Source organism: Pelobates fuscus, chromosome 9, assembly GCF_036172605.1.
Source record: "Pelobates fuscus isolate aPelFus1 chromosome 9, aPelFus1.pri, whole genome shotgun sequence".
Classification (NCBI taxonomy): Eukaryota; Metazoa; Chordata; class Amphibia; order Anura; family Pelobatidae; genus Pelobates; species Pelobates fuscus.
The window spans coordinates 23,091,679-23,103,851 of NC_086325.1; the positions used below are offsets into that span (position 1 = coordinate 23,091,679).

The window sequence follows — 12,173 nt, forward strand, 5'->3', positions numbered from 1 at the left end:
CTGGAACAAATTATTAGGAAATGACAAAAGTAGGTGTGCCTTCCGTCTGACACCCTATTTAAACCTGGAACAGCTGAGCCTTCATTGCTCAGTTGTTCTGTGCTACTTCCTGCTGTTACCTGTTTTCCTGAATACCTGTTACCTGACCTTGGATTGCCTCACCGTTGCTGCCTGGATTTGATCTTTGGATTGTCTGACCTTGCTTGCTTTGCCCGATTGGATTTGTTTGTCTTGGACTTTTCTTTGTTATTTTTTGCAAGTTGTTAATTTTGGGATTCCATATATACAACCCTGACAGGGACATTCAATAATAGATAAGACAATTACAAAATATTACAGGAACTATAGGTTGGTGAGGACTCCACTCGAAAGAGCTTGCAATTTACAAACTTTTGCAATCTATAACCTTTTTTAAGTTAAAATAAAATTATCTAAATTGATATCTGTGTTAAATAGAAAACTATTCTTGGGAAAATGAACTTTAGATAAATGTATAAGGGAAGTTTTTAAAGTGGGCATATCCTTCCTTACCATGATGCTGGTTTGAAAATATGGGCTAGTGGTAGTAGGTCATTTGAATATACAAGTGAGGAAGAAACCAATGGGATTGACTAGCGTCTCCTTACTTGCATGTCTTGGTGAATCACTGGCATGATTTCTTCAAAGGCCCCGGTGTCTCTCTGCTTAGTACATAGATAGTCCGTAGACAAGCGTAGTTCATTCACATCAATGTCTATGTACTTGCGGCTGAGCGACATCACTTTTACAATGAAGGCAGTAAGCCTGGGCACAAAGAGAAAGATTAATGAATTAAACAGCAACTTTTAGTAAGATAAACACAGAAAGAGAAAGAGGGTGAGTGGGTTTGCAAGAATAAGAAAGTGATGAGAACTTGTTCCCTGACCAAGTGCTGCTAGCTCGGTGCGTCCACGCTCCATAAGATCCATCGGGTTTCTTAAACTCTAATACCCTTGTTATTCCTGTTAAAAAGAAAGACCAGATAGACATATATAGAGTAAATTACATTTACATTATGTCAGCACCTATAAACTATGCATTATAACCCACCCGGAACGCTATTTTTATAATCTCCATATAGTGGTTCTTTCTGCTATGATTAGCTAAGCTTTAGAGATAGAACAATAGTCTGTGAACAAATGCATCATGAAATGCGTTGGGCTTTTTAGTCTTTACAACAATTTATTTTCCTGACAATTTGAGCATTATTTTTAATTTTTTTTAAAATATATTTTGTGATGTATTTATTTTTTAAACAGGATAAAGATTAATGGATCACCACTATGGTGGTTCTTGTCTGATAGCCACTATCTATGCATAGAGAGATATTTATTTTCCACCCAGAGTTTATGCCAACAATATCACATTCATGACGTATTTCAGTGCAAGAATGCCTGTGTTCTAATCTAAGAGAGTTTGTGACACTTTATTTATCCAGTTGCAAACTGGTCTTTTGCTTAATGAAAGTATCTCTGACACCATTAACAGTGGCACAGTCAGCACCTTGTGACATCACCAACTGTAAAAACATTAAAAGAACAGTCTAGGCACTATAACTACTACAGCTCCTGGTAGTGATAATGGCGCCAGGATTGCCCTTGGGCCCTCCATTTGTAAACTGTTTGACATCTTACCTTAGTTCCACCAACTGTAGGCAGCATATAGTACAGGGGTCCTCAAACTCCGCCCCCCTAGATGTTGCTGAACTACAACTCCCATGATTCTTTGAATTACATAGGTAGCCAGAGAATCATGGGAGTTGTAGTTCAGCAACATCTGGGGGGCCGGAGTTTGAGGACCCCTGATATAGTAAAATAGTACGTTTATCTTTTAATCTATGAATTTGCTGGCTGACAAATCATATCAATTACTTAGTACTCCTTGCCTGGAAGGGTCATAGATATCCAAACATTTGTAGATATCATATACCCGTAAACTGCCTTATGTATCCCACTTCTTCCACCAGTTGTGTAATTATGTTTGACATTGTGTTAGATCATTAAGAAACCTCTCACCTTGGTTCATAACAGCCAGACCTTGGTCTTTACGATCAGGTGACAGTAATGTCCATTTCTCAGTGTGATCCAGGTAACGGAGTGCATACACCCCTGGTGCGGTTAAAATCATGGTTTGTTCAGCGCAGCCCCTCGGGACGCGGATTAAGCGACTTATCCCTTCAATGTCAAGGCTGTTGTTTATTGTGTTCATAGCCGAGTCAACTGTAGGTGAGAGGACAGGGAAAAAGATTACAAATCAGCAGAAATGGAGCAAATATAAAAATCATACGGAAACACAATGGGATATGCAAAGAGTGAAACACAATGTAAAATACAGAACCCAGAAACCTGGCTTTCAACATAGAAAACCATCTCTACAAATATTAAAATGTTGTTATAAATAAAACTGTTTTGTAAGACAAGCTACACATGGTATGCATATATTAAATCTTACATATGATATAAACTAGATAATAAAGCCATCAGTACGTGCATATTTACTATTGATGTTGCAGTCATAAGTAAAACTCTGTCAAGCATTTGTAAAACCCTCTCTTGAATGTAAATATAATTTAATGTGTGCATTGATGTATGTATGTGTTTCTGTGTGAATGCTTGGCATTATATGTATATGTATATGCTTATCTGTAAATCCATGTATGTAGTGTGAAAATATATTTACATTCACTAAAACTGTATGTATGTAGTGCATATATAATTATATGTAGCATAATTGCATTAGTATAGTATGGCTAAAATACATAATATATTAGTGCATATATGTAGTGTATTGTACTTCTGCATGAACATTCCCACATGTAATTTGTTAAAGGGACACTGTAGGCACCCAGACCTCTTCATCTCATTGAAGTGGTCTGAGTGCAGTGTCCATTTTGCTCCTGGTGCTGCAATGTTTACATTGTAGCTCTAAGTCTGCCCACAGTAGCTGTCTATCAGACAGCCATTAGAGGACTTCCTAGTTGGAAACGGACCTTTGGTCCGGTATCTGACGCCGGACATCCTTACGCTCTGCATGAGGACCTCCAGCGTCAGATTTTTCCCCATAGGAAAGCATTGATTAAATGCTTTCCCATGCTTACTAAGGTAAGTAAATAAAGGCTATTTAACTCTTTATTTACCAGGAAGTAGTGGTGAAGCAGGGGGAGTGATAGGTGCCAGGAATGCAGCCTTGTATTCCTGGCACTAAGGTATTCCTTTAATGCGTGTATAAAGTGTGTTGATTTAGGTATAGTTTTGTTAAAAGCTCAATATCCATTACAGCACCATAACCATTGCAGCCTGTTGCAGTGGTTATAGTGCTAGTAGACTATAGGCACCACCCATCATCTGCAACAAACCATTTAAAGTGGCCTGACAAAAACAGGGTCTCCCCCAGACATCTGTAGCCTGCCCTCTTGCTTGTCATATTGACAATGAAGAATTTACATTTCTTCATTATTGATATCAATGTTGTCTATATTTGGAGGGTAATGATAGACTAAGTGTGTCAGTTGGGGGCACCCTGCTCTAAAACAGTTTTACTTTGAACCTAGGGTGGTGCCAGAGCACCATAACCTCCACAATGGGCTGTAGTAGTTATGTTGTTTGAAATTTGCTCTATTCAAATCCCCTTTATACTATATATTGATTGGGAAAATAAATGACAAATGAGGTTACCCTGGAGCAGGGCCAGTGCCATTGTTATATGAGTTAGTCACCCAGAGCATTTCTCATCCTACTGGGATACACATTAATTCGTTGTTCTGCCCAATTCAAGGGGGTAAGATGTCACATGGAAGCTATTCATCGTGGAGAAAGGGAGCATTCTCTTCTCACTCCCATTGCCATTTTACCATTATTTTTCTTTTTCATTTTCTTGAAAAACATTTTGTATTAAATATCAAAATATTTGTTCTGTCCATCATTTGGACGCTTCTCTACTTACTGGTTACTCTGATGGTGGAACGGAATGTATCATCTGGGATCATGTTTGTAGGCAAAGGTTCGTCTATTGAGATAGAACGTCTAGCGGGGTCTGAGAAAAAAGAAAAAGATTAAGGGTTGAGTATATAAATTGTTTATTTTATAACTCACTCCAAAGCTGCATCATCACTCATGTGCGTGGTGAACAGAGAGTTCACATAAAAAATACTTCTGCAGATTAAGAAAGGCATAACCAAAATATGGTATGTTTGTAGTAAAAATTTTGAGAACATCGTGACAGTTATATTTATCAGTGGATCAACACTTAACCTGTTCTTATTTTTTTATAGTTCTACAAACTTTACCTAGATAAAAGCTATCCCTTCAAGGTATCTACTAAATTTGCTGACTCAACCATCTATCCACTATATCCTATGTCTTTACTGAGCGTGTGAATGCTTCACAAAGCACAACTCTCTAAGAAAACAAAAATCAAGTGTGGATTATCAAGACGACTCTTATTGACAAAGAAAAGGACTTTGTTGAAATACAGTTGTATTTCATTCCAGATCAATTTTCATCTTATTCCAGAGCTTACTTTTAGGATCCATGAGATAAGTTTTCTCTTCAACAACAGAGACACCTTCTCTCTGAGGAGACAGAGAAGGTTAAAGTTAATTGTGAAGTGAGTGAGAGAATGTGTTTCAGTTCAACAGGAAATGTAATAGTATAGGAAGGAATGGAAATAAACACGAAGAGTGGTTGCAAACAGTAGCAAGAGAATGAAAGAAACAAATTTAAGAAGTATATTAGAATAGTATCGACTCACCACAATCTGTAGTGTCTTCTTCACACCATCGGAGACACCATTTCCTGCTAAGGCGATCACTGAAATTACGGTGTTGGATTTTCCCAGGGGCACTACAGTGAATGGGACAGAAACGGCAGAGTTTCCAGGCACTGTCACAATCTGTCCTCCTGAACCTTCTTCATAGAGACTAGGTGTGCAGATCGTGTCTTCCTTCTCCATGTAAACTTTCACCTGCATGGGGCAAAGCAATAAAGACTTGTGTGAGTGGCCATAGTAAGGACCATAGAGCAGAACTAGGTGGTCACCTTGAACAACCTGATGTTCGAGGTTCAGTCACCTTGCTCCTCTGCAACTAATGTAAATTATAAAATAACTATAGCTATAACTATTATCTATATAGCTATAGTGGACAGCAACAGGTGGGCTATGACATCTATCTAAGGGAGTTCCAGGATTCAAATAAATTGTATTTCGTTCATATATTCATGAACTATTGGCAGGAAATGTCTTGACCAGGTGTAGCATGGTACAACGTTTTCAAGAACAGTAATATGTGGGAAATAGGACATTAATTCATATCTAGGATTAACTGAGCAATGTAGAAAGAAAGAGTTTAACCGGCAATATTAAACGGGTCTATTCATTGAACATCCTATGGAATTTTAAATCTTAGCTCAAATCAGAGCATATCTATTTTTCCATCCTATATTTTCACCTAATATTTGTAATTTTCTGGACAATACACTAACATTCCCTGTTTTGTCAACGTTGCAGAATGTATGCTGCTCAGGCCAGGGATGTCCGTTGTATAGAGGGGAATGTGTGCCTTTTAAAAGCATAGCATGGAGAACACAACCATATCTCTCCACTGAGTCCATAAAATCTCACATCCCCAGGTAGCATAGTGTGATTACTGACTAGGGATAATGGGACTTTTACAGCAATATTCTGTACCAGTAGAGTTTGCAGGTAGGGCAGAGTGGATGAGAGTGAAGAAGCTGTATCCTTACCTTTATTTCCTTATCATCGTAATTATATAAAACCGGTCTGAGCTCAAGTTGTTCAAATCTCTTTATGGAGAAAGGCACTCTCATGTGAATGTGAAATCTCTGAAACACTCTTACTTTGATGGGTTCAGCAATACAGAAACCTGTAAATGGAGACGGGTAAAGGGACTGAGCTCTGTTTGTCCTTTCTGATTGTTACTTTCACCAGTATTTGGGGAAACGAGGGGTTAATAAATAAAGCAATAACCAGTAAGCTCTCTCTGATTATATATGAATGATCTGCAGAACATTTAGTGGAGAGATGATACGCAGTGTGGATAGTGGGGAAACGCTCTGCAGTGGGGCTAAGGGAGTGATATTCTGCTTTGGAGTAAGTGGAGAGTTGATTTAGTGAATTGATATTATGCAGTGGGGTCAATGAAGTAACGTTTTGTTGCAGCGTAGTGTGGCGATGTTCTGTGGTGGGATTAAATAGAGTAATGATCTGTAGTATGGTATTGGAGTGATGTCTCTTACCTTTTCCTTTAGACATGCCTACAGCCTGTATCTCCCATGTCGTGATCGAGTCCGGAACATAAACGGTTTCCCTAGAGAAACATTATGACAGACTCTTTTATAAAACCAATATTTGATTGATCCTAGTTTAATTATAAATTAATTTAAATAATTTCATTGTAAGAGACTGATACCGTAAATTGGTTGATTTTCCATCGTGTATTATAAGTCGGGGTAACCGAGGGTCCTTACATTTCACTAACTGGAATTCCGTGGATCCAACACTACTCCTCATTCGGTGTTGGTATAACTTTTTTTTTTGCTGAGTTATTTCTTAGCATATACCTTATGAGCAATTTATAGCAACCAAGAGAGAGCAAAGGGGACTGAACACTCCAATAACCATAACCACTACAGCTTTGTAGCCTCCTGTAGTGGTTATTGTAAATCCATTTTTCCCCATTCTCAACGAGCTGTACAATAAGTCAAATAACGAGCTGTACAATAAGCCCAACAATGAGCTGTACAATAAGCCAAACAACGAGCTGCACAATAAACCATACAACGAACTGCACAATAAGCCATACAACGAGCTGTACAATAAGACAAACAACGAGCTGCATAATAAGCCATACAACGAGCTGTATAATAAGACAAACAACGAGCTGTACAATAAGACAAACAACAAGCTGCACAATAAGCCATACAACGAACTGCACAATAAGCCATATAACGAGCTGTGCAATAGGACAAACAACGAGCTGCACAATAAGCCATACAACGAGCTGTACAATAAGACAAACAACGAGCTGCACAATAAGCCATACAACGAGCTGTACAATAAGACAAACAACGAGTTGCACAATAAGACAAACAACAAGCTGTACAATAAACCATACAACGAGCTGCACAATAAGCCATACAACAAGCTGTACAATAAGCCAAACAACAAGCTGCACAATAAACCATACAACGAGCTGCACAATAGGCCATACAACGAGCTGTACAATAAGCCATACAATAAGCTGTACAATAAGCCAAACAACGAGCTGTACAATAAGCCAAACAACGAGCTGTACAATAAGCCGTACAACGAGCTGTATAATAAGCCATACAACGAGCTGTACAAGAAGCCATACAACGAGCTGTATAATAAGACAAACAACGAGCTGTACAATAAGCCATACAACGAGCTGTACAATAAGCCAAACAACAAGCTGTACAATAAGCTAAACAACGAGCTGCACAATAAATCATACAACGAGCTGCACAATAAGCCATACAACGAGCTGTACAATAAGGCAAACAACGAGCTGCATAATAAGCCATACAACGAGCTGTATAATAAGACAAACAACGAGCTGTACAATAAGACAAACAACAAGCTGCACAATAAGCCATACAACGAACTGCACAATAAGCCATACAACGAGCTGTGCAATAGGACAAACAACGAGCTGCTCAATAAGCCATACAACGAGCTGCACAATAAGCCATACAACGAGCTGCACAATAAGCCATACAAGGAGCTGTACAATAAGCCATACAATAAGCTGTACAATAAGCCAAACAACGAGCTGTACAATAAGCCAAACAACGAGCTGTACAATAAGCCATACAACGAGCTGTATAATAAGCCATACAACGAGCTGTACAAGAAGCCATACAACGAGCTGTATAATAAGACAAACAACGAGCTGTACAATAAGCCATACAACGAGCTGTACAATAAGCCAAACAACAAGCTGTACAATAAGCTAAACAACGAGCTGCACAATAAATCATACAACGAGCTGCACAATAAGCCATACAACGAGCTGTACAATAAGGCAAACAACGAGCTGCATAATAAGCCATACAACGAGCTGTATAATAAGACAAACAACGAGCTGTACAATAAGACAAACAACAAGCTGCACAATAAGCCATACAACGAGCTGTACAATAAGGCAAACAACGAGCTGCATAATAAGCCATACAACGAGCTGTATAATAAGACAAACAACGAGCTGTACAATAAGACAAACAACAAGCTGCACAATAAGCCATACAACGAACTGCACAATAAGCCATACAACGAGCTGTGCAATAGGACAAACAACGAGCTGCTCAATAAGCCATACAACGAGCTGTACAATAAGGCAAACAACGAGCTGCATAATAAGCCAAACAACGAGCTGTATAATAAGACAAACAACGAGCTGTACAATAAGACAAACAACAAGCTGCACAATAAGCCATACAACGAGCTGTACAATAAGGCAAACAACGAGCTGCATAATAAGCCATACAACGAGCTGTACAATAAGACAAACAACAAGCTGTACAATAATCCAAACAACAAGCTGCACAATAAACCATACAACGAGCTGCACAATAAGCCATACAATGAGCTGTACAATAAGCCAAACAACGAGCTGCACAATAAACCATACAACGAGCTGCACAATAAGCCATACAACGACCTGTACAATAAGCCATACAACGAGCTGTACAATAAGCCAAACAACGAGCTGCACAATAAGCCAAACAGCGAGCTGTACAATAAACCATACAACGAGCTGCACAATAAGCCATACAACGAACTGCACAATAAGCCATACAACGAGCTTTACAATAAGACAAACAACGAGCTGCATAATAAGCCATATAACGAGCTGTATAATAAGACAAACAACGAGCTGTACAATAAGCCATACAACTAGAGGTATAAACATTGCTGTATCTGCAAATGGCTATGTTTTACATTGCAGGGCTATAAAAATACAGGACCTCTGCACACAGACCATATCATAGAGATTAAATGGACTGGGTGCGTATGGTTGTCATATAAGCTGTGCAATAAGGAACTGCCCCCTAATGGAGGGCAAACAGCTTTTCATATTTACATTGTGAATGCTTAGTGAGGATTTAAGGCATAAATATGTTTTTTTTCAACCTCAAGAAGTGTAGTTCAGGTTAGCAGATTCTGGGCATGTGATAATTATTTGGGCATGTGATAAGTTATTTTGTAGCTTATATATTGCAAGCTGAAGCTAGCAGAGCACATTTTTTAAGTCCATTGTTTTTTTATTGGTAAAAATGGTAGTGTTTGGTGTCTAGGCCGGTTGCATTGCTTACACTAATGTGATTGTTGGCAGTCTTTTTCCATACATCTATACGATACGATGGGGTACCATCAGTGGCGTACACATGACCCATGGGGCCCCGGTGCGAAAACTGCTATGTTTCACTGAGGGTTAATCCAGCCTCTAGTGGCTGTCTCACTTGAGTAATGCTTTCCTATGGGCGGTTTGAATGCGTGCGCGGCTCTTGCCGCGTATGCGCATTCGGAGCTGAGAGGCAGAGGGATCCCCAGCGCCATGGGAGTCTGGCGCTGGAGAAAAGTAAGTGCTGAAGACACACACACACACTCTCACGAACAGACGCATACACACTAGCTAACAGACACACACATTTACTGACAGAGACACACTCAGCGACAGACATACATACACAGTCACTTACAAAACATACACTCTCACTGACAAACACACACTCACTAACAGACATCAAACAGACTCACTAACACACACAAACACACTCAGTAACAGACACACAGTAACACACTCACTGACACTCACTAGCAGACACACACACTCTAACACACACACACCAACACACACACCAACACACACACTCACACTAAGACACACACTCACACCAACACACACACCCACACCCACACTCACACGTTTGTTTGTTTTTTATTTAATCCCCCCAGCCTCCTTACCTTTTGGAGTGCTGAGCGGATTCCCTGGGGTCCAGTGGTGTTGCTGGGCTCCTGGACGGCCGGTCACTGGGCGGGCAGGCAGGCTGGCGGGCGCGCGAGGGAGCACTCTCCCCTGAGTGCTTCCTCTTCAGCTCCCTTGCGCGCCACGTAGGGATGCCGGCGTCGGAAGATGACGTCATCTTCCGGCTCCGGTAACAGTACGCGGCGCGCGAGGGAGCTGAAGAGGAAGCACTCAGGGGAGAGTGCTCCCTCGCGCGCCCGCAGGACCGGACGTGGGGTTACATGAGGGCCAGCCTCGGAGGGGCCCTGAGGTGCCCGGCTCCTGGGCCCCCCTGGAGAAGAGGCTGGTCCAATGGGTACATACCGGGTCGCAGGGGCGGCCGGGCCCCCTGGTGGGCCGGGCCCAGTCGCAGCCGCGACCCCTGCAACCCTGGTATGTACGCCACTGGGTACCATGTTAATCTGCCCATCTGTATCGGAAGTTTAAAATGTCCCTTTTCAGAAAAATTCCGAACTGCTTGATAAGAATAACTAACTGGAAAAATGTAACATTTTAAATTTACACATAGAGCAATATATGACGAATTCACCTGTGCTTCTTGTTCACTGTGATCGTCCTCCATAGCCAGCTCTCAGGGAAAGCCGAACGAACCTGAACGGATGATTCATCAGCAAAATCCAAATCCCCTTCATTTTCCTGAGCTAAGAAGCCAAATTCAAAGGATAGTCAGCAAAGAATAACCGGCAACATTGTAAAGAGATATACAGCAAGGACAGAAAGCAATCCCAGCAGTGAGAATGAACAGCATGACATTCTACAATTGAAATAATTGACATGAACTTCTACTAGGGAAGGAAGCAGTATGAGTCTTTATTGGGGATGGAAGCAGTATGAGTCTCTACTGGGGAAGGAAGCTGCACAGTAAGCCACAGTGTGTATTGGGGAAGGAAACAGTCTTTATTGGGGAAGGAAACAGTATGAGTCTCTATTGGGAAAGGAAACAGTATGAGTCTGTATTGGGGAAGGAAGCAGTAGACGTCTGTATTGGGGAAGGAAAACGTATGAGTCTCTACTGGGGAAGGAAGCAGTATGAGTCGTTGTTGGGGAAGGAAAACTTATGAGTCTCTACTGGGGAAGGAAACAATTTGAGTCTGTATTGGGGAAGGAAGCAGTATGAGTCTGTATTGGGGAAGGAAGCAGTATGAGTCTGTATTGGGGAAGGAAACCGTATGAGTCTCTACTGGGGAAGGAAACAGTATGAGTCTCTACTGTGAAAGGAAACAGTATGAGACTGTATTGGGGAAGGAAACCGTATGAGTCTCTACTGGGGAAGGAAACATTATGAGTCTGTATTGGGGAAGGAAGCAGTATGAGTCTGTATTGGGGAAGGAAACCGTATGAATCTCTACTGTGGAAGGAAGCAGTATGAGTGTGTATTGGGGAAGGAAGCAGTATGAGTCTTTATTGGGGAAGGAAGCAGTAGGAGTCTCTATTGGGGAAAGAAACCGTATGAGTCTTTATTGGGGAAGGAAGCAGTATGAGTCTCTACTGGGGAAGCAAGTAGTATGAGTCTCTACTGTGGAATGAATCAGTATGAGCCTCTACTGGGGAATTAATCAGTATGAGCCTCTACTGGGGAAGGGGAAGAGGGGAAGAATGAAACAGCGTGACTTTCCACAGTGGACAGAATTAACATGAACTTCTGTTGCGAAAGAAAGCAGTATGAGTCTCTATTGGGGAAGGACGTAGTATGATTCTCGACTGGGGAAGGAAACAGTATGAGTCTCTACTTGGGAAGGAAGCAGTATGAGTCTCTATTGGGGAAGGAAACAGTATGAGTCTCTATTGGTGAAAGAAGCAGTATGAGTCTCTATTGAAGAAGGAAACAGTATGAGCCTCTACTGAGGAAGAAAACAGTATGGTTTTCTACTGGGGAAGCAAGCAGTATGAGTCTCTATTGAGAAAGGAAGCAGTATGAGTCTCTACTGGGGAAGGAAACAGTTCAATTATTTATTGGGGAAGCAAGCAGTATGAGTCTCTTTTGAGGAAGGAAGCAGTATGAGTTTCTACTGGGAAGCAAGCAGTATGAGTCTCTAGTGAGGAAGGAAGCCGTATGAGTCTCTACTGGGGAAGCAAGCAGTATGAGTCT

The 12,173-nt window shown here is 40.9% G+C and overlaps 1 protein-coding gene across 1 annotated transcript in view; it reads right to left on the minus strand.

Annotated features, from left to right (window-relative positions):
- LOC134572506 (complement C4-like) overlaps positions 1–12,173 on the minus strand; it is a 52,508-nt gene that overhangs the window by 17,222 nt on the left and 23,113 nt on the right. Inside the window, exons 18-26 of the mRNA XM_063431505.1 lie at positions 10,614–10,725; positions 6,273–6,343; positions 5,760–5,899; positions 4,768–4,980; positions 4,537–4,588; positions 3,961–4,050; positions 2,034–2,237; positions 905–980; positions 627–783 (exon numbers count right to left, since the gene is read on the minus strand). Of these exons, the coding sequence (XP_063287575.1) occupies positions 627–783; positions 905–980; positions 2,034–2,237; positions 3,961–4,050; positions 4,537–4,588; positions 4,768–4,980; positions 5,760–5,899; positions 6,273–6,343; positions 10,614–10,725 (1,115 nt within the window). The remainder of the gene's footprint in view (positions 1–626; positions 784–904; positions 981–2,033; positions 2,238–3,960; positions 4,051–4,536; positions 4,589–4,767; positions 4,981–5,759; positions 5,900–6,272; positions 6,344–10,613; positions 10,726–12,173) is intronic.